At 42.8% G+C, this 23430-nt stretch overlaps 1 protein-coding gene across 3 annotated transcripts in view; it reads right to left on the reverse strand.

The window, feature by feature from the left end:
* The window catches only part of HELLS (helicase, lymphoid specific), a 66176-nt gene extending 43250 nt beyond the window's left edge, over window positions 1–22926 (reverse strand). For all 3 annotated transcript variants that reach the window (XM_084845149.1, XM_084845148.1, XM_084845147.1), the window contains exons 1-10: window positions 22816–22926; window positions 21898–22019; window positions 16824–16946; window positions 13122–13178; window positions 11993–12029; window positions 11839–11903; window positions 7079–7123; window positions 4782–5006; window positions 4068–4250; window positions 2093–2236 (exon numbers count right to left, since the gene is read on the reverse strand). In XM_084845149.1, the coding sequence (XP_084701275.1) occupies window positions 2093–2236; window positions 4068–4250; window positions 4782–5006; window positions 7079–7123; window positions 11839–11903; window positions 11993–12029; window positions 13122–13178; window positions 16824–16946; window positions 21898–22019; window positions 22816–22861 (1047 nt within the window). In that variant the 5' untranslated portion in view covers window positions 22862–22926. The remainder of the gene's footprint in view (window positions 1–2092; window positions 2237–4067; window positions 4251–4781; window positions 5007–7078; window positions 7124–11838; window positions 11904–11992; window positions 12030–13121; window positions 13179–16823; window positions 16947–21897; window positions 22020–22815) is intronic.
* Window positions 22927–23430: the final 504 nt, after the last annotated feature.

The following is a 23430-nucleotide window of genomic DNA, read 5'->3' on the forward strand; positions in this document are numbered from 1 at the left end:
TTTTCTGCCCATCTAGCTGGAGCGCTTCAGAGGGGGATGGAAGGAGGCTGGGGAGACCTCAGGATAACTCATATCTTGGCTCTCTAGCCTCCTCCCCGCTCCGCTCACTGAAACACCCCCTTCTTCTTCCCCAAGGACAAGTTCCCAAGCTCAGAGAGCAGCTGGCACAGTTCTTCCCACACTGGCTGTCAGGGTGCTGTCCCTGACCTCAGATCAGGAAATCCAAAATATCCTATGGCCCCTCAGACGCTGTCTAGGAGCCATAAGATTGCTCCCCTTAAGTGCAGGTTTTTCTTTATATGTTTCAGTAGGAAAAGGCACTATATTCTTTTAAACCTGCACAACCCCTTGACCTGCTGAATCTGTAGACAGAGTCCATAATGCTCTCTTGCAATATTTTCCATTTGAGGTCCTTTCCTACTTTTTCTTTTCACCAATATTCTAGATACACACATTGGGACAACAGTGGAAAATGGCTGCAGGCATGTGTTTTGGTAAGGTTTAGACATGCCTGTTTGCATTTACATCATATGCACCATCTCTGCGCCTTTTCTTTACCTGCATTTTCAAAATGCAACAGAAAAGGTCAGAACAGATGTGGCTCTATGCATTTTGTAGTTCAGAAAATCCAGAAGACCTCTACCTTCAAAAAGTTAAGGCTATTATAGACCTGAGATGGGAAACCTATGGCCTTGCACCTAATTTTATATGGCCTTCAGCCTACTTCCAAAGTCCTCTGCGTGCAGCCAGTTTAGACCCATGGCAAGGGCAATCTGTCCCTTCCCTGGCAGCCTGCTAAGCAGAAAAGGAAGAGGGAGAGAAAGAAAGAAAAAAAGGTGGCAGAAAGAGGTGACCTACTCACTTTTGGCTCTGGCCCTGCCCACTGACAATTACCTGCAGCCCACTACAGAATAACTGCGAGATAATGCAGCCAACAGGGGGGAAAAGTTGCCCACCCCTGATATAGGCTACAAAATATTTCCAAGAAATATGTGTTTATGCAGCTCTGTCATCTGTACTTGGTTACAAAATTTTTTCACAACCCACAGTCCTTCCAAAGCCAATAGAAACAGTAAACATAATTTACAATATACCACATTCAAAAACTGAATGTCTTAAACTGTGCATTGTGCTAGAGATGGGCTGCACAACCTTTGTGGCCTCAAGGGCTGCATGTACATACTCTCTCTTGTATATGCACTCTCTCCCCTCCCTGCCTGTTGAGATTTCAAGATGTCTGGCAGGTCGTGATGGTGAGAGCCTCTCTCATCCCCCAGCTACCATTTTCTCTGCCGCTGCTAGTGGAGTGATCTCAGGAGCAACATCAGTGGTGATGGGGAGTTGGGAGAGATGGGTGGATTTGGCAGGGGCAGGGGCTGCTTCCTAGGCCTTAGGGAGCCACAAGATGTACACCTCTGTGCTAGAGAAGCATTACATCTATTGAAAGGGTAGTTTGAAATCTCATTCATATATATATAAAAAATAAATAAACAAACCAGAAAAAACAAATGTTAAAATACCTTTCATTTGTGCCAACCGGTCCAAGGCAAACCTTCCAAGTATGGGACATAATATATGGATTAGTTAGTTGTGTTGATCAAGTAGAACCTATTGTTTTTTTGCCATAGCACTCAAGGGTTTTTTTTACTTTATTTTCTGGAAGTGCACTGCTTCCAGACAAGGAATGGGAGATTTCTGGGAATCATTTTAGGGCAAGTAAAAAAATGCTGACAATTACAGTGACTGTTTACAGTGGTAAAGTAAAAATGATGTGTCCTCAGCAGAATGTGTGTGCATATGTAAGCAGTACTGCATGATTATCATAGGCAGAATACAACTCACTACTTTCAGAATAATCAGATTCTGCTGAGTATAACATCACAATTGTGAGTCTAAGGTTTCTTTCCCGTTTCAAATTTTGATACAGACTGGCTTTTTGACACAATTTTATTCTGTCTATGTTCAACTGATACATTTAACATCAGCACTTTTCATCCCTGAATTCACACTATGATTTTGAACAAAGCATCACTTAGGATTTTATCACCGACTGTGAGTGGCCATACTGATGGAACAGCATTTCCTTACACACCTGAAGGGAATTTCTATCTCTCATGGCTATTTCAAAAGATGTAATGACCACAGGATGGACATTCAGAGAACCTTCTCTCCTTCGAATTTTATGAATCAATGCACGCCGTTCTTGCTGGGTCCCATGGTACAACATTATAGGAACCTAAAATAATTTGTAAAAATTTTAAAATGTAAGACAAATCACGTCCATATCTAAAACAGACCTATGATCAAGCATTAAATATAATTAATTATCCCATTAATTGTTAAACATTAACTAACCATTAATGTTTAGCCACGGTTAAGAACTGGCCAAATCAAGATGGGAAATCATGGTTTAAGGTAGATTTGCATTAACCATGGTTTGCATCTGTACCAAGCAAATCATACTGAAGCCAGTTCCCACACCCCAACCTGCGATGTGACAAGCAAGTCTTAGGGTGCCTCCCCGTATATTCCCTCCAGGTGCAGATTTTAGCTAGGCAGGCTAAATCATGCTTTCACTATATGTTTGGGTTCTTAGACAGGGTTAAGGTGACAAACAATTAGTTGTTGTGATTAGCCATTACATTTGCACTAGCAACAGTAACAAATGAAAATAGAAAATGCTGGGTGCAATCCAGCGGGAAGCTCTACTGCTTTTTCACCTCAGTGAGCATAGCAGCACTTAGGGAGTAACTCCAAAATTCCTTCCTAGGCAATAGAGCTGCCACCCAAGTGATTGTATGAATTTCAGAAGTTTGTATACATCTTTTGAAGGAAAAAAACCTACTTTGTTTACAGATGCTTGGATATACCACAGTAAGTGCTATCTTAGAGGCAATGCCTGTTCTAAGATGCCACCTGCCACCTATAGTTTAAGTATCTATATTAAAAATAAGTATTTTTTATGAAACATGTTGCCCAATTAATCAGGAGCACTTTTTTATTTTTTCCCCACCCCCCATAGTATGCTCCCACACCTCTTGCTTCCCTATTGCCCCCATGCACACCTTACATGACCCAGTATGGACAGCATTGTCTAAGCAGTTTGTGTGGTGGCGAAGGCCAGCACTGCAGGATGAGGAGTTGGGGCAGCTGGTGAGATGGTTTTGGAATGAGCTCCAGGGAGGCACTCCTACCACTTTCTACTTCCAACTGACCTTAAGCCTGACTTTTATGGGAGCGGCAGTGCTCTGACAGGAGCTAAGACCAGCATAATTGGGGTCACCACATGTCTCCCTCACCACTCAAGCTGCATATATGGTTGCAGCAGTGCTGGGAAAGCTCTGTCTTCCCAGCCCTCCACTTTGCGCTGGCTGTTCAGAGCTCTTTATCACACAGATGTGTTTTACTTCCACAGGGAGTCTTCGACCCATACGCTGGATAGGGGAGTAGGGTGTGATCTGCTCCCTCCATGGCCCCATATAAAATTGGCAGACGATGCACTTCTTGAGGTGACCTGAACTCCATTGCCCTATGTATTGCCTGTCTTCCCTCCTGAGTCAGCCAAATGATATTGCTTCTGCTTAGGAGAACTATGCATCCCTAGGCACCAGAACCTGAAAAGAAATGGCTATGAGGCATTGCCTTTGAAATATGGCTGCATGCTACTGCTGCTTAAAACAAACACACCTTTTCTCTCTCGCCTCACTTAAAAGCTTGGCATTATAAACTCTATTTTGTTTCTAAAGCAAAACACCTTCCGTTATTTAACTATGTTACTCCAGGGCAGGGGGGCGGGGTTGTCTGAAAATACTTGTATCTCAAGACAGTAGTGGGAGCTGGAGGGACAAACGCTGAGAGGGATTGTTCTCCCAGCAGCGGTTCCAGAAGCCTCTGGAATTTCTGTACTTCCTAAGGCAAATATTATTATTATTTACATTTCTGTAGTGCCCCATCACCAAAGCTCCCTGGGGATTTACAGAAGTTACAGAAGATAGGCATCACCCATCGTGACAAAATATCATCCTCCCATTGAAAAGAGTCTGGTGTTTTTTTAAAAGGTATCTTACCTCAGGAGTAAATCTTTTGAATTCTGCCACCCAGTTAGGAAGTGTAGACAGGGGCCCACATACCAGGAATGGCCCAGCAACTCCTCTCTCCACCATCAAGGCTATTGTTGCAATACATTGAATTGTCTTTCCTAAACCCATTTCATCAGCTAAAATGCCATTAATGCCATTCTCCCACAGCATCTGCATAGAGGAAAAATATGCTTTGTGTATGCATACTTAATGGATACCCATTGAAATTTGAATGCTTTTATAGGTATAATACAACTCTTCACGTAACAGTTCTACAGTGTTTATGTGAATACAGAGTTATGTTATTTTCAAGATTACTAGATTAATATTAATACTAGTAATTAATTAATATTAATGGTTTGAGCTTCCAAATGTACAGGCAAACCATGGATTAGAGCTGTTTATCGGCTTTCATTTTCCATTTACTCAATATTCAAATCTCTAGATGCAATGGCCACTGGAAATGGAAGCACTGTAACTATGGTTTGTCAATTCAGGCATCACACCAAACCCTAGCTAAGCTTCCTGATTTCTAAACTCTTCCATATTGCACCATATGCTCAAGTAGTCCTGTTTGAGATCAATGTCATGTGTACTTGCTAACAATAGGCAATGGCACCAATGGCCAACCAACTGGAAACACGTACACCATTATCTTTTACTCTTCTATGATTCTATGTAGGGTAAAGTGTAAATTCATACCCTAAGCCATTCCATGCCTTCAACTTGGTACCACCTCATTATCCCTCCAGTGAAGAGCCTTGGTTGCTGAAAAGGTATTGGCTGCCCATTAAATTTTCGTATTGGGTCAACGAAGTGTTTGGCACTGTGGCGCATTGCCTGGGCCAATCTGTCCTTAATCATTATATTTGAGTCCTCATTATTCTGGAGTTCTTCTGCACACAGTTTTGAAGGAGAACTTTCAATCTATAGGAGGAAGTTTATAGACAATAGATTTGATACACATAGTTGGCAAGACTTAAAAGATATAACTCATTTATATAAGCTACTTTAATGCTGATGGTTAAGCCTGACAAAGTCAACGTTGTTTGTAAAAACAAAAACAAAAAACCCAACTTCTAGTGAAAACTATTCTGAAGTCAAGTAACCTAAAAAAAAGTACTATTAGATGCACTTCCTGTGATTATAGACCACCATGTTATACTACTACTACTAAAGTAATGTAACTTTGCACCATTTCAAAGCAGCAGCATTCACTGTACTTTATTGTTAAACATGTTGTTGCCCAAGAAATGCAACATATGAAAGCAAGTGTCACAGATATAGTCCTGGACCTGCCATGGACCCCCATAAAAATAGATCTGCAGAGAATCTTGAAATTTGTATGCATTTCAGGCCGCCGTAGGAACACATTTAACTTGGGTAGACAAGCCCATTCCGGTGCATGAATTCAGTAGCTGCCATTTTCTAAGATGGCTGACATTCAAATGGGAATATGCAATGACTCATGAACGAAGGCATACAGAAAGCTCATTTTGGTGGCAAAATTTAGGAGCTTTACTCAACATGAGTAGAAGGACTATTGCTAGTCACTGTTACCATCTGCGCAATCTAGTAGATAGAATGCTGGACTAGGAGCAGGAAGACCTGGGGCAGGTCTTCCTGCTGGGTTCAGATCCCCGTTCAGCGATGAAACTTGCTGGGTGCCCTTCGAACAATCATAATCCCTTTGCCTAACTACCTCTACAGGACTGTTGTGAGAGAGGGGGAAACATGCGCACCACCTTGATTTCTTTGGAGGAATGGTGGAATAAAAATGAAGTAAATAAATATTTAAGAACACTGAATGAGACGTCATTATCCAATGGCCTCCTCCAAGGTGCCCCTGCCAAATGAGACAAGGCAAGTAGCTAAATGGGAGCGGGTCTTTACAGTGATAGTATCCTGCCTGTGAAATGCCCAGAGAATTGTTTGGTGCCCATGTTATGTTTTTTTCAGCATTGTGTGAAGACCTTTTTTTTCTCCCAGACATTTTAAGAACTGTCTTTATGCTTTTAGATTTTTGAACTGATTTATTTTTCTCCTGGTTTTATTTTGGTTTACTTATGTGTTGCATTGTTTCCACCCCTTGCTGCTGGTTTTATCATGCTTTTATTGCTTTATTACATGCTTTTTATTGTCATTGCTTTATTGTTGAATCATGACTACAAAATACTGAATCTGCTGGACTGCATCTGGGAAGAAGTGAATGGTGTTTTCCATGCACCCAAGTGCCTTATGCCTTTACAAGAAGCACTAGTGACCGTGTGCAGGTGCAAAACATGCCACATACGAATGTGCAAATGCAGGAGGTTCTTCAGTGGTCTGCTGTACTTTATGGAAGTGTGAAAATATGTAACAACGCATCCTAAATAACAAACCCAAGTTCAAAAATTTACTTGCATTTACCAGTAAAAAATGTATGCCATTTTAATGCCGTTTCTGATTCAATGTTATTAAAAAAATATTGACTGACTCCAGTTTTATTCCACCCTTCCTCCAAGGAACCTAGGGTGGTGTACATGTCCCCCCTCCCCCTTCTCTTACCCTCACAACAATCCTGTAGAAGTATGTTAGGTTAAGAGATGGTGACTGGTCACAGTGGGTTTGTTTTTAATGGGGGTCTATGACAAGTCTGGGACTAGTAGGATATTCCTCATTAAAAGCAAATTGTCTCATCTCATTCCTATGCTGAGTGGATAAACAGAATCATACTCCATAGCCAATAATTTACTTGCTTTGATTAGAGGTGAAGTAGCCAAGCTCCTTACCACTACATTCAGTAGCATCATTTAATTCCAAATGCTGTTTATAAGGAACTTGGTATCAAAAGTTATTTAAAATCAATTTTCACATGTTAAAATTTCCTTGTTAAAGGAAATTTTAGAAACAGAAATAAAAGTTTGTTATGCACAAATGTAAGTACAAGAACAGGAGGCCGTGACTTGAAATAAGTATTTCTGAGGAAATCAAAATTTACAAACGGAATTTAAATATACCTGATTCTTTTCCACTTTGCTTTTTTTGGCTGCCGACAAGATTTCCTACCAAAAGGAAAGTGCAAAAATAAAATCTTTTGTTAACAACTTTATATGAACTTAGCAACATTAAATTCCACAGCACTTTTAACAAAAAGGATGTTAAAGGCTAACTTGTAAGGAACAGACAGGTGCTTATATTTATGGACTTGCTTACACAACATGAGGAATATAATGGAGATATTAAATCTATATATATATTAAGGGGGTTGGACTCTATGGCCTTATAGGCCCCTTCCAACCCTACTATTCTATAAGCACTGCTGAGCATCTAAGTCTAGAATATTTTTTGCATGGGAGCACTCATGCAGCAGAAGCAAGAATGTGGGACAAAATTATATTGTCACATTGTCTCCCTAAAGGGTACTGTGCCCCTAACCCATATCACAAAAGCAAGATTTTATTAAGGCTCAGTCAAGTTATGGGGTGTGGGGAAGAAGAATGTATGAAAAGCTTTGCCTCCTGTGAAATGGCATGAAGGATGGAACTGAGGGACTAAACCATCCCTGTGGGATACATAGAGACCCACACAGCTGCTGAGAGTAATCAGGCCACACCCCTTCAATCGGAGCTCTCAGGAGCACATGGTGAGCACAAAGCGACTTAGAATAGAAGGTCCCTGGAGGAGGAGGAGACAAGGGTGAAAAAGACACTTGTTGAAGGGTATGTGTACTGGACAAATATTCAAGTAGCTTCTCATAAGATTAAAATTTTAAAGTTACCCCAAAACGACAAACATTTTATAATATGTCTGGACTTATTTCCATCCATTGTAGCGTGGGGATTGGGGAAGTGGGAGCACTCGGGGGGGGGGGTGATATTTAAATACATTTGTTCCTCTGCCTGTATCCCCTTTTGTTACCAATTTATTTTTTTAATTGCTAAGGCTGCAGTCCTCCTTCCTGGAGAGTTATCCCCCTTGAACTCAATTGGAATTAGTTCTGAGTACACATTTATAGGATTGCACTGAAAACCAATTAACCATTGCCCTCTGGGTTGCCAAATTAATTTTTGAAAAGTAATTATCCTGTCCATGCAGCCATTTTAGCTACTTGCATTGCCAAGCAATTTCCCATTCATTCGACCCTTCTGGGCATTTGCAAGCCTTTTCTAAATATGAGGCCAGGACAACTTAAATATTTGTTTAATTTCAATATAAATATTTTCTTTTGGTTGCAAAAGGCTTTTCTGTTGCCTGGGAATGAGAAATCAGTGGCTTGGCCACCATTTGTCTGTCCCTGCAGCCAAACTATTTTCTTGAGAAGACTTTTTCTATCCATGCAGCCATACTAGATTTTTTGAAAAGCATTTTTTCGTCCATGGGCCAAATTCCATGGGTACGCCTTGCTATCCTATATATTTCACTTGTAAGTAAGTCCTACTTGTGTTTAATGGGGTTTCACTAATGTGAGCGTGCATAGAATTTCAGCATGACACAACACAGGATTTCATATTGTGTTTCTTACAAAACAATCAACTCATGTTGCTTTCACATTTTATTTTTTCCCAGGATTGTGAGAACACAGCAGAACAGCTTCTCTGTCCTTGCTTTCCTGGGCAGCATGAATACCATGGAAGCCCTGCAGCAAACATCAGTCTTCAGGCTGATTTTAGCTAACGAACTATGAGTCAAGGAGATGGGAGCAGACAAACCCACTCTGACGCTCCAGCAATCTGTGAGTAAGGAAACCAATATATTTGGTGGTTCAGCCCATCTTCATATGGCAAAAAAGCTAGATTTGCACTAGTAACATTCAAGACATTCTTTTTTCCTTTCTCTGCTTGCTGTTGGGGAGTGAGGTGGCATGGACACAGACAGGAGTCAGAGATTTGAAACATCTTACCAATAAGACAAAGAAGCACAAGGCATCCAAGTGTCACACTGAAAGCTGTCGTCCCATGCCATGTAAGGCTTTATATGTCAAAACCAGCACCTTGAATCAGGTGTGGAAACATACAGGCAGCCAGTGTAAGCAGGCCAGAATCGGTGTTGTATGTTCGGACCCTCTTGTCCCCATTATCAATCTGGCCGCCAAATTTTGCACAAGCTGCAGCTTCTGAACCGTCTTCAAGGGCAGCCTCACGTAAAGCACATTGCAGCAATCCAACGTGGAGATTACCAGAGCATAGGAGACTGAAGCCAGGTTACCCCTGACCTGATAGGGGCATAGCTGGGCCACCAACGAAAGTTGGTAGTAGGCACTCCATGCCACTGAGACCTCAAGTGACAAAGATGGCTCCAGGAAAGCCCCCAGGCTACAACTTTTCCCTATCAAGAGGTGTGCAACCCCATCCAGAACAGGTTGAGCACCCTCCATGCTCTCAGAAGAACCACCCATTAACTGCATCTTGGTCTATCTATGGATGGAGCTTCAGTTTATTAGTCCTCATATCCAGTTCACTGTCATAGCCAGACACCAATCTAGCACATCCACAGCCTCACCTGATGAAGATGAAAAGGAGAAATAGAGCTGCATGCCATCAGCATACTAACGACAATGCACTCCAAAACCCAGGATGGCCCCACTCAGCAGTTTCATGTTAATGTTAAATAGCAAGTGATCCCTGTGGAACTCAATACTGGAGAATCCATGGGGGTAAATAATATTCCCCAAGCACCGCCTTCTAGAGCCAACCATCCAAGTAGGAGTGAAACTATTGCAATGCAGTGCCTCCCACTCCCAACTCAGACAATCAACCCAGAAGGATACCATGATCGATAGTATCGAAAACCACCAAGAGATCAAGGAGAATCAACAAGGTCACCACCACCACTGCCTCTCTTCCAACATAGGTCATCATACAGGTTGACCAAGGGGGTTTCCATGACAAAACCCAGCCTGAACCCAACTGAAATGGATCCAGATAATTAGTCTCATCCAAGAGCTCAAGAACTTTGCCCAAGAAAGGAACATTTGCTACCAGCCTAAAGGTATTTTAAAAAATTCCAGGCCCAGGGAGGGTTTTTTCAGGAGTGGTCTCACCACTGCCTCTTTCAGGCAGCCCAGGACCACTCCCTCTCATAAGAAGGCATTGACCACCTCCCCAGCCCAGCTGCCTGTTCCCTCCCTGCCAGTTTTTATAACCTAAGTGGGGCAAGGATCCAATACAGAAATGGTTGCATGAACTTGTCCAAGCACCTTGTCAGTGTCCTTGAGTTGTACCAACTGAAACTAATCCAAAAAAACAGAACAAGGCTGTGCCATGGACACCTCATCTGATTCACCTGCTGTAACACTGGAGTCTAAGTCCCGGCAAGTGCAAGAGATTTTATCTTGGATGTGTCTAGCAAGTGTATTACAGCAGGCCTCAGACGGATCCACAGCATCCCTAGGGCCAGCATGTCATAAGCCCTGGACGACCCTGAAAGGTTGTGCTAGGTGGCACATATAGGATTTAATAGAGGAAGCAAGATATTGTTTCTTTGCTGCCCTCACTGCCACTGAATATATATGACCACAGGCACACACCAGTATTTGATTGCATCTGCTAGTTTTTCTCCATCTGCACTTAAGCTGTCTCCTATTTTGCTTCATCGCTCTCAACTCTGCAGTATACCGTATGAGTATGAGGTCTACTTTGGTGAGGGTGCTCAGGAGTCATTTCTGCATTCCACAGATTGACCAGGGTTTTGACAGGAGCACCAGCCATATCAGCCAGAACACATACACACTCTGCAGAGCCCCGTGGAAACCATTGGACCCATTAGCCTCTGGAGGCAGACCATCTGAATAGGTCCACCAATCTGGCATTTAAAAGCAGTGTCTAGAAACCCAAGGGCAGGCTGATAGGGCAACCACCAAACCTGTGGCGAGGGGGAGTGCTGGAACACGGCATAGCTATTAACTGTCTGTGCCGTGTTCCCCTAATCTGATTAGCCCTCCTCTCAATGCCATATCCCCATTGACCCATAATCACTCTAATTAGGCCCCCCTCAGGTCCCCCAAATTTGGCCCCATATCCTCTCTCCCAGGTACATGACCAGATTTTAAGGGGAAAAAAACCTGCCCACCCTACTCCACCCCACGGGGAGACAGGAAGCTTAGAAACAAGCCCTGCCTCCAGAATCCATTGGGAGGAGTCACCTTCTCCAGGAAGTCCTCCCTTTCCAAAAGGGGAAGAGATCTGTACACACCTCCCATACCCCCATTCAGCATTTTCTGCTTAATTCAAGTTACCCAAGCTCTGAGCAAGTCACAAGACAAAGAGAGGGAGGTCTGTACAGAGACACGCCCAGACCTCCCATTCCTTCGATATCCAGTTGCACTGCCTGTGCACATGCTCATGCATGCCAGTGAGAGAGGAAAGAAAACAGGGCTTTTATACACTCTTCCAGGCATAGATACAACCTCATTATACAAGTGGATCACATCCTTAGTGATTACAGTATTTTAAGAATGGAAGATATCCACTAATGAGCAGCATCCCAGCTCAGAATGCACAAAGTGTGGTGCTTTCTATTAAAATAGGTTTAATACCCACTTATTTCACTTTTTCTGCTGTCTTTGATAACATGCACTCCCCGCTTTAACTCATCCAGTCTTTAAAACAAATATTGTAAATATATTACTTAACCTGAACACTGACCACCGGCACGGTGTAGCAGAGAGTCAAACTTGCACCATGTAAATCTGGGATTGAATCTCTACCTTGTCATGAAGCTCACTAGATATCCTTGGGCGAGTTACTACTCAGGAGAGCTTTGCACCCTAGCAAGTTACCTCTTTTGACATGACATCAGAAATATTGTACATTCTGTCTTCTCTGACTCTCTTCTTTTTTGCAGCTGCAACAAAATATAATACAGGTTTCAGCAGCTGAACTTTCTAGGTAAACTCCAAAGTAACTTAGTTTTTAGAGTTTGATAAGACTTACCCAATTTGCCTTCTCTCCCAGCAGTTAGTTTTTCATTCTAAAAAGCAAAATATTTAGAGCAAAACCATATACTTCTTTGTATATAATAATGATTATTAAAATTACTGCTGTGAACAATTACTCTCAGTCATTTACCTGTAAGTTCTTCAAAAAAGATGTTAAGAATTCTGGCTACAAACTATTTCAAAATATTTTCTCAAGACACTGTTACTGCACAGTAGTTAGAAACTAGATAATATATATTCATATCAAAACTGTATGCGCACATGGGGATTTCACTTTCATATAAACGTTTTAAAATATTGCTATTTACCCAGAGATCACAGCGCTTCACAATTTAAATGCAACAAGCAAAAAAATCTACAATACACAAACAAAATGATAAACCAACAACTAAAAAAATAAAGCAGCTGCAAAATCCCCAAAACAGCATTATTGCTTTGCTTTACCAAAACTGGTCTACACATTTCAATCAAAAATTTCTGAAGGCTTGCTAAAATAAAAACAGTTTTAAAAAATCTTCAGAAATATAGCAGAAAGGAAGCAATATGTCTCTTCCATGGAAGAGAGTTCCAGAACATTGGTGCTGCTACCAAAATTCCCCCACCAGCATGACCAAGACACACCATCCAAATCTGGGCCTGAAATCAGCACATCTTTCCCCCAAAAAGCAATTTTTGAAACTCCCACCCCAAAGAAAAAGCCACTCTGTGTGCAAGAAATCTGTTTCATTGGATCCATTCTTACACAGACATTTTTCAGCTCCCCACTTCCAGCAGAAAGCCAAAAACCCAAAGTCAGAGGGAGATCCCTCTGGTCTTTGTTGTTCAGTCGTTGTGTCCAACTCTTTGTGACCCCATGGACCATAGCACGCCAGGCCTTCCTGTCCTCCGCTCTCTCCCCGAGTGTGCTCAAATTCATATTCATTGCATCGGTGCCCTCTGGTCTAGCATCCTATAAACACAAGGTGCTGCCACTAGGATGTGAATGTGCAAAAGTGCTGTCTGTTCTCACAGGGGGATATGGATCTTGGCCAAAACATACAAAACTGTGGCCCCAAAGATTTGAACAGGGTCAGATGAACATTTTTGCCACTCTACATTTATCTAGTTTTCAGTGCTTATTTTACCTTTGCAGTGTTTAATGGTTCTTTCTTTTTTTCTAGTTTTTCTTTCTTCCGTTGCTCCTTAAAAAAAAGGAAAAAAGAATGCTTCTATCCACTAATAACTGTTAATCATGTAAAGTTTGAAGAAAAAGTACTGCATAGAAACAATCCAAATATATAGTACAACCTATGAACCAGGCTGAAAGCACACAATAATTTGCATTTTTAGTAGTAACTAAAGAAGGTCCTGAACTCTCTTTTGCAGACATTTTATGATCAGACATCTTTTTTTATAGTGTCCAGAAGTGAAACCTGACAGCAAGCTAACATATTTCACTGGCCATCCAACACCTGTGGAACATCAATCTTGCAATCTTTATAAGATGCATGAAGTGTTAACCTAAAAATGGCAGATGAATATATATGGCTGGTGAGTAACTTTTTAAAGTTGAACAGCTGTCTCTAAGCGAGTACAGGTCTACCACCCAAGGCCTGTGAAAGGCAAGTGTCATTGTCCAGGATGGGCCACAAATCACTGATGAGAACAACAGACCCTATAACAGAGATACAGACACAGGAACCAGACTCTGTGGCAATCAGACATGCTAATTCCGTCCCTATGTCTACTCTGGGAACACTATTACAGGACCTAATAATGTCAGTGTGGTGTAGTGGTTAGAGTGTTGGAGACCTGGGCTCTAGTCCCCACATGACCATAAAGATCACTGGGTGACTTTGGGCTATTCACTGACTCTCAGTCTAACCTACCTCACAGGGTTGTTGTGAGGATAAAATGGGGAGGAGGACTATGTAAGCTGCCTTGGGTTCTTTGCAAGAGGGAAACGGGTGGAATATAAATATAATAAATAAATAAAATCCACAACATCCAGAATTCATACCTGCTCATTTTCCAATGTGATATATGCCATCATTCATCAGCAATGCTTTATTACAGGGGTTCTCAAAATTTCTGTCCCCATAGCCCACTTGAGAGAGCTGAAAATGACTGAGGCCCCCCAGTCACAAAACGGTGACTGATAGAGGCAGGGTTTGGCATAATCAGCTGGCAGTTGCTGATATCATTTTATATTGCTATCTAATCCCTCTATGAAAATTGCTACATTCTTTGTCACAACTTCTTTGTAGCAGGGAGTTCCATAATTCATAATTAAGCTTTCCTCGAGTTAAGTACAGACATTGGCTCTGAAGGTATCATTACTTAGCCTCCCCATTTCAGAAAAAATTAGCTGCTTCAGCGGCTCTGAGTCTGGGGTTCGAACATGGGGCCCCATGGGCACCAATGTGGCTATGGACTCCTCTCTTGGTACACACCAGGCTCCCTGTGTCTCCTAATTTAAATGTTATTTCTTAAGATTATTTAAAATTATTTATTTAACTGGTAGAATGATATGCTACAGACAAAGTAGTGCCCTTTATTTGGATTCAAAAAAGTGGTTCTGTATTTTTGGAACTCAGACCCACCATCTGTCTTGTACTTGCATTCTTGGGTTAGTTACCTTTCCGTTAGTCTCACCGGTTTGCCTTCTGGGTAACGAGTGTTTTGTGACTGACCATGCCCACCATGGCAACCACTTCATGAATGGAACAAAGCCCTCCATGGCAGCCATTTTGTGAGAGTGCTCATGACACTCAAAATTACAAATGCTCCCATTGACCCAAAAAGGGTAGGAACCACTGCTAAGTAGAGAAAACTGTTTACTTTTTATTGTTTTTCTCCCCACATTCCTCTCAACGTCTTCTTACCCATCTCGTCTCATTTGTTGTCCTGCTTCTTTCACCCTTAACTTCTACCCTATCCCCAACTGCCAGTTTCTTTCATCCCTCCTTCCCACTGGTTTTACGTTCACTTCGTCCTATAACAGCTTCGCTCTTTTGTTCCCTTCCTCTTTATTCCTAGTTTTTTTTAAAAATTATTATTATTATTATTAGCCTTGCTCTTTAACTATCTCCTGCAGCAACACCTGCCTATGCAGTCTGCATGGTGCAGCTATGGCACAGGTTGGTCAAGCAAAGAGGCACTGGGCAGTCTGCAGCACTGAGACCCAACTGAAGGTTGGCTGCGACCCACTAGTGGATCCTGACCCACATTTTGGGAAAAACTGCCCTACTACATTCTACGTAGGACAAACTACATATGTTAATCAGTTCACCAATGAAATGATGTCTGTGTTATCTCCCAAAGTTTTGTGAACAGCCACTCACTGTCTGCACTTTCTGCCATGTTTACAATTCCCTCCACCGAACCATGTATGTATAAATCTGCCAGCTTGAGGTTAACACTTAATGCATCAGATGCAGTGGAAAGTGTCCACGGAAGTGTATGACATAAGAAATTTGTTAGTCTTTTAAGGCACAGGTCCCCAACACCTTTGGTCCCATGGGCACATTTGGGAAATTGAGAAACTGCTGGGGGCACCACCACAAAATGGCTCCCATAGAGGATGTGGCTAATCACATAATGGCTTCTGAGGGGAGGGGGGAGGGAGAAATAGCATGGCAAAAGGGGAGAGGGGAGAAAAAGAGCATGGCTAGAGGCTATGAGTGGGGAGAAACAGAGGTAAGTGGGATTAAGGGGTAAGTGGAAGAGAAAGAGCAAAGCTAGGGGCTAGGACAGAAGAAGGCTAGGGACAGAGAAGGGAGGGAACTAGCAAGCTAGAGTTTGGAAATGGAGAAATAGGGAGAGCAAAGAGGAGAGGTCTGTGTGGACTGAAGATTGGGTGGGGCCAGGAAGCAACCCTTTCCTTCTCTTCCTGCCTGCTGAACAGCTGGTCAATGGTAGGTTTAGGAACAAGAAGGAGAACCTGGTGCCCTTACATTTTTCAAGGGTTTTTTAAAATAAATTTTTGAAGGGGGCAGGGAGTAGAAACTTTACTGGGCACCACTGAAGGGTGCTGCAGGCACTATATTGGGAACTTGTGCTTTAAGGTGCCACAAGATTCTTTGTTTTTATAACATTTGAGACAGTGGCCTGGTTTGCACATTGTAAAAAAAAAAAAAAGAGTGGGTTGTTGAGAAGATGAGCATGCATGATGGTTCCTGCACACTCACCCACTCCCACTGCAACAAACAACCCAGGAATGCTCCCTCTCTGGGTTGCTTATTGTTATATCCAAACCTGGAACTCAGGGTTGGTTATTTGTCCCACAGCAACCCAGAGTTCTGGGTTCAGAGGTCACGATCAATCAAGGGATGAAGCACCCCTAGGTTGTTTATCGCAGTGGGAGCAGGCAGGCACATGGGAACCAGCACGCGTGCTCACTGCCTCTTTGCTTTTTTGTTTGCTTAAGCAGTGGAGCAGCTGCTGCGATCTGGGCTACTGGAGGAGACTTCAAGGGAGGGGAGTCAGGAGATCTGCCACTCCTGGTAAACTGCCTTGAGAATTTCTTTTTAAATTGAAGGGCATATAGAAATCTTAAATAAACAATTCAGTCCAGTAGATATGGATAGGCTACCTAATAATAATTTGTAGAGCACTTTTACTTAGGTAGACTCATGTGTAAGTTTTGTTCTTAGGCTACAGCTATTCTAGTAATTTAAAGAATAAAAGTGGGACATTAGAATTCACATCAGATTAAAAGAAGATCAAACTCCACTTTTTTAATGATAGAAACCCTCCACGGAGTTATTGTAATCTATGTACAGAGCACCTTTGGAATGCATTGTGTTGGACATGCGATTTCTGTTTTAAATTTAGAGTTCACTTACCTCCAGTTGCTGCTGTTCCATTTTAGTTAGCAAGAACTTTGAGTAGATATTGCTCTTTTCAAGCAAGTGTTGAAGCCTCTTGTAGCGCATTTCACTAGAATCTCTATCCCATGACATGCGTGCCTATGAGACAAAAAAAGAAGCAACCTACCAGTTTCAGCAGAAACTGAGTATAGTATTGCAACCATCTCTCTTTCTCTCTCTTCACTACAAAGTTTAAATGATATTAGATTTAATCCATTCAACTCTCCTGGCTTTCGCCAAGGAATCATTGGAAAGGTAGCTTTGTTAACCTTTAGACAACTATACTTCCCAGAGTTTCCTGGTGGGAAACCATCACTTTACATTTGCAGTACAGTTATGCTCTGAATTTCTTGATTCTGGAAAACAAAACAAGACAAGCAAATGGAAATCGGCAAACTATGGGTATTTTTCATTTGTCAGATTGACCATAGAGATACTGGGGTGTATTACATTTTATATGTTAATGTAAATTTCTGTACTTCAAGTATCTGGTGTAAGCAGTTTAAATAACAGATTTCCATGAGGGTTCTAATTTAGCCTCTATCAAAAAATTCCAAAATTAAAATATATCAACTTTGATGAAAGCATTTTATCTAAATGGACACAAATTAGGATTGCAGCTCCATTAAAGAAATTTTAATCAATAATATGAAGTTTTTAAATCAATCCATCAATTAAATTTGCATATATTTACAGAAGGGTAAAATAGGATTTAAATAATACTTTGTTTTTAACTGATGGACACCTGTGTGAGAGAAGGGAGAACACCTCATAATTTGCAGTTTTTCAAGCATTCCTTCCAATGCAAATCTCAGCCCCAGGGTGCTGACAGCTTTGTAGCCAAAACGGACCACTAAACAACAAAAGGGACGTTTCCACATGCTTGGGGGAACCCAGAGATTTGTAGTAATAGAACAAAAATTCTTAATATAAAGGTGGGGGAAAGCCAACACAAACAAGCCTAATGAGGACTGAGCATGCTCAACAGATACAGAACACCGAGTCACTTGGAAAAGAAAACTGGAGGGGTATCTTGCCCCCATGAGAGGAATCCTCTTTAGAGAAGGAACTAGAGCTCCCAGAGACAAACCACATCAAAGAGCAGCCCATGGTAGAAAACCAGGAGGTGGACTAGGAGGAGCCTGGGTCCTCGGGGGAGATGGCTGCGAATCCATCCCCACAGGAGGGGAACTCTGCCTCCGATTAATGTTGAGTGACCACCAGGCCCCCGAGAGCGGCAATCCTCAAGAGGCAGGCCAAAACAGATGCTGTGAGGAGTCCCTGGTTGCAGAAGACGACCCCTTATGAATAAAGGGCTCTTTGCAAGCAGGTCCCTCCTCAGGAAGAGGATGTCTTCCAGAAGTCTCTGATGTGCTGCAGCCAAGTCCTGGTGGGAGTCTGGAAACTCCAGCTTATCAGACTCAGTCCTAGGTAGGGAGAGCTGCTAGTATGTCTTTACATCAACTCTGGTCCCTGATCATCTTGCCTCTGACTTCCTAGCCCTCCCTCTGCCGGACCTCCTGGGAGCAGGCCCTGGATTGCCTTGTGACTGTGTTTCAACTCTTTCTTGCCTGGTAATGTACTCTTGCTTCAACTTTGCTGGCCTTGACCTTGGATTGCCTGTTGACTTTGTGTTTGTACTCCTCCTTGCCTGGTGCTGTCCTCACTGAGTGAACCCTGCTGGCTTAGACCCTGGTCTGGCTCTGTGTTAGGACCTTCTTTGACTGCCTGTAGAAATCACTGCTGAAATCCAATATTTTAATATAGCTGTAACTGAGCTGGGGAAGGGAACAGATGAGGAGAGTTCAAGGAAGGTATAAGAGAAAAGGAGAAAGTGGGACCCAATAGCTGAAGGTGTCATGGCTCCCCTGGAGGACTCTTCCTCATTGGATGGAGAGAGCTTACCCAACCAGGAACTGGAGGAACAGATCCAGGGAATACCATGTCAGGCTGCCGATGAACAACCAGGTCCTTCCCATGCACCACTGGAAAGCTCAGAGTCTGAACAGGAGCAGGCCCCTGTCAAACCTCCCCAGAAGAGACATTGGTCGAAAAGGCGAACACAGCTGGCTCCACTTAGGTGCAGCGCTAGGCTGCAAGCAAGGGTTCCTCAAGAGGAGGGCATCTGAAGGCCCTTAATTAGTTGCAGCTGGGTGGAGTCTGAAGCTGACCAGCTTGACAAGCCCTTGCAGAAACCCAGCTTCTCTGCTGGCAACAACATTTGTCTTTGGCTCATGTTTCTGTGTTTAGGTCTTGCCTGTGCTTTGTATGGATTTCCTGATTTAGGACCCGGACCATTCTTAGTTGTGTTTTCTCTGCTCTGTGATTTATCTAGCTATCGTCGCATTCCTGCTTATTGCCTTGTTTGACCTCAGAACGTTACTACCAACATGTTCGGCTCTGAACTTAACTCCTTCTATGACAAATCAACTGTCTGCAACTTGCTTTCTGCTGGCTGGAGGCCCAGGCTAATTAGCTGTCAGCCTGACAGTTGCAGAGCAGGACAAAAGGGAGAAAAAAGGGTGGACTGGAAGAGGAGAGATCTAGGGAAGGTAGAGGCCTGTAGCTCTCCACAGGAAACCAAAAGAGAGAGGCCCTTTTCACATGCAACAGTATCATGGGTTAACCCATGATTTGCCATGGCATGTGCCACCCCCATTTTGAATATGCAACCATGACATCCAAACCCAGACACCATGGGTTAAACAATCCAGAGTTAACCCAACAACTAATTGTAGGTTAACTGTGGGTTGTTTAACCGATAGCATCGAGGTTCAGATGCCATGGAGCAACCTGCAATCAGCCTAATCAGAGGTTGCATATTCAACATGGTGGCAGCACACACCATGGCAAATCGTGGGTTAATTTGCCACCATTACATGTAAAGCAAGAGAGAGTGTGTGTATATTTTAAATCCACAGTCTGATTGGTTAGACTAATCAGACGTTGCAGCCCCAACATAAATGGAGCTTATTTATTCAGTCCATAGAATATCAACTTAGATTTGTTCATTTCAAATATATTAAGGTTTTTTTTAATTCACAAGGCATTGGTTTGCCTCTAGTCCCCAAAATAAGCAACTGGCTTCTTTTGGGATATGTTTTATAAAAGTGTGAAATAAAAAATAAAAGAATCAATATATACACACACAAAATATATTCTGGCCAAACATACCTGTGTAACTCCTATGACAATCCAGAACGAGACAGCTAAAATAAAAGCAAGCTCCTCCACATGTGTACAAGTATACACACACACTGTAATCATGGCTGTGAAGGCCCTTGGACTCACTCAGTTTTCTCCTTATTACTAGGTTGAGCTTAATATAAAACTTAACAGGTATGAGTGTTAAGTACTTTGCCCACTGAAAGAACCTTGAAAAAAAAAAAAACACTTCCAGCACTCCCTTTGCTTAAGATACATTTCTGTTATTTGGACACAGCCGTCTTCAATGTGAAGCCCTTGGAGTGGTTATCTTAATTTTTTTTAAACACTTGTATAAAATTCAATTCAGTTTTCTATACTACAGACTTACTCAAAATGTGCCGTCACATTAATTCAGAGTACATTGCATTTAGGAATTTTCAAGAAAACCACATGTAGACAATTGTGTGCAAAAGTACACTTTCATTTTGCTACGTGCATGTAGGCTAAAAACTAGCTACTGTAGCTGGAAGGGCCATAGCTCAGTGGTAGAGCACATGCTTTGCATGGAGAAGGTCTCAGGTTCGATGGCCAGTATCTCAAGGGAGGGCATGAAAAATTGCCTGAAACCCTGGAGAACCACTGCCAGTCAGTGTTGCCAATACTGGGCTAGATGGACCAATGGTATGACACTGTATAAGGCAGGTTCCTATGGTCCCACCGTGTGTAAACAAGTCAACAGTCAAATGTTGTCAGTTGATCACCTACTATTTGACTGCAGTCAAATATGGTCCAAGAATGCCACCATGTAGAGGAAAGCTTATCTTTTTATTTCATTAGTTTTATTTTTTAGCGAGGACATGAGTAAGGACAGCTTGGCCCTACCTGCACCAGTCATTAGCAAAACCAGCACCATAATAAAACTCCCCCTGGCTAACTGCTATAATTGCTGACATCTCCAAAGAGGAACACAGTGAACAGTGTCAACAGTGGCAAAGGCACTGCGCAGTGGTGGATTAGGAGAGCCTTACCCTAAACTGGCGCCCTCCAGATGTTTCACACTACAATTCCCATCATCCCCAGCCACTGATTGTGCTACCTCAGGCTGATGAAAGTTGTTGTCCAAAACATCTGGAGGGCACCAAATTGCAGAAGGCTGGACCAGGACCAAGGAGATCCAGATTCAAGTCGTCACTGAACCATCAAACTCACAGGTGACGTTGGGGCTATCACATACATGTAGCCTAACCTTCCTCACAGAGTTGTTGTAAGGGGCAAAGCTGAAAGCTATTTGTATAGCCCTGCCTATGAAACAACTGAGAGGAGTAATCCATTTGTGAATAATTTCTATCCGCTGAAAGAAAAATAATGACTCCTAATCATCTCTAAAGTTGGAGACCGCTTCATTCTACAACTAAGGCTTTTAAGCTAGCCTTTTAAAATTTCCACACGTAAAGCTCACCAACACATTATTTCCACCAGGCAAGGAATACCTAAAGGCATGCCTTTGCCAGAGCTATTGTTCTCATGCTGTGCTTGTGGAATTCTCCTAGGCATCTGGTTGGCAACTGTGGGAAACAGGATGCTGGACTAGACAGGTTTTTGATCTGATCCAGCAGGGCTCTTTTTACATTCGTAAACATTATAGAAGTTATACAAGTAACAATAAGTTATGAGAGTCTCACTTCAGTGCCTGCAGCAAATCTTCCAAACTGTAACCTGAAACGGATATAATAAAAATCACTGGTTTATATAGCAACAAAATTGCAAAGGCCATGGTGCCTGTTACTTTTAACCCTATATAAGTTTTATTCCTTCTAGCAATTACTTATTAATAATCACATATCATGCTACAAGTTAAGCAGCCCTCAGGATGGCTTATAGCAAACACAGGCAAACCAATCACCTTCTCCATTATCTGCCTCTCCTTCTCTCTTCCTTCTGCCTCAAGCTCCTCCTCCTCCTGCAGCATAGCTGGTGTGATCACAGTTGCCCCTGTCTCCTCAACCATCTCTGCCTGCAGGAGCCCTAAAATAAAACAGATAAGCATGTTTAGGAAGCTACATACATGGATCTGGGGCACATCTTGCTCTGGGCAAAACAAAAAGGGGGCGAGGAGAGAAGGGAAAGACTAAACAGCTTTATACTGTGCAGAGTGATACTCGTGAGCGCTGCAAAGAACTTCCTGAAACACCATCTTAAAACACCTCCACCATGTCCTTCACCACATGGTCTTTTTTCTTCTGCTGCTGTTTCCGTGGCTTTTTAGACACCCAGTGTGAAGAAGAGTACCAGGAACCTTAGAAACTTGCTCCCTACTTTGTGACTTCCAGTTTGTTCTAGCAAAGGCGTTATAATTTCCCCCAGCCTCCGTTCCCCCTCCTTGTTAGCGCCTTCGGGCTTGCACTTTATAAACCGCTGTCGTGGTTGAGTAGTAGCGGGGAATTAAAGAATTCTTAGCGCAGGCCCCTTCACGCTTGCAAAAGGCTCTTTATTCAGACGGTTAGGAAAACAGATTTTTCCTGTTCAAAGAAAATCTTCAGAAGCCTCATCACCGCCAAACACAGTGATGGCGATACTTAGATGATGGCGATAACAACAATACGGATAATACTGACGCTGCGATTTGGATTACTTTTTCTAGTGGGCCAACATGGCTCTCCGAATTTTTTGTTTCCACGCGTGTGCATGCTGCACGTCTCGGACGAAAAAAGCGCTCCCGTCGCAGAGCAGAGTAGCTTTCGATGATAAAGTATTTCCGAGGTAGAACTCCACACGTGCTCAGAAGTTACCTTGCCTCACGTTTTGTTATTTCTGCCCTCACCTGCGCCGCTCCCGGTCGGGGAGCTGCTCTTGTTCTCCACTGGCATTGCCCCGCCGCTGGCCTCCTCCCAGCCCCACGCCGCCTCTCCTCCCGTCTTGTTCCAGCGGCAGCGAGGGAGCGCCCTCCCGATCCAGCAGGAGCGAAAACCGCGCACTTTCCAAATATCGCGAGATAACGCTCGTTCTTCGCGCGAAAACTGCTCGCCACCGTATCAGTCGCAACACCATAGAGATACAAAAATAGAATGACACGCTCTGACTTTCCGGTATAAATTGGCTCAGACCAATTTAGCTCAGACAGTTGCCGCTAACCCGTTCAGTCCACCCCTTGCTATTTGTACGGTAGAAGCCCCGATTTACGTTGCATTGTGAGCATAGAGAAAGAAAATAGAATGTCATATCAGACGAGACTTCCGAGTTCCTGTTTCCCCCCGGGCAGAAGTGAGAGCCACCCGTAAAAAACAGTGTAGAAATCCAGGGTTTTGACGCAGCTTGTGGGGGAAAACAGGTTACACATGGCTTCTCCCACGAGCTGCGATTGAGCAGTATTCCCCACCCCGGTCCCCACCTAATGCGATGATGTGCAGTTGTGAACTACTGGCCACGCGCTCCCAAA

This window comes from Heloderma suspectum, chromosome 3, assembly GCF_057233095.1.
Source record: "Heloderma suspectum isolate Gila_16-S chromosome 3, 16-S_ref, whole genome shotgun sequence".
Lineage (NCBI taxonomy): Eukaryota > Metazoa > Chordata > Lepidosauria > Squamata > Helodermatidae > Heloderma > Heloderma suspectum.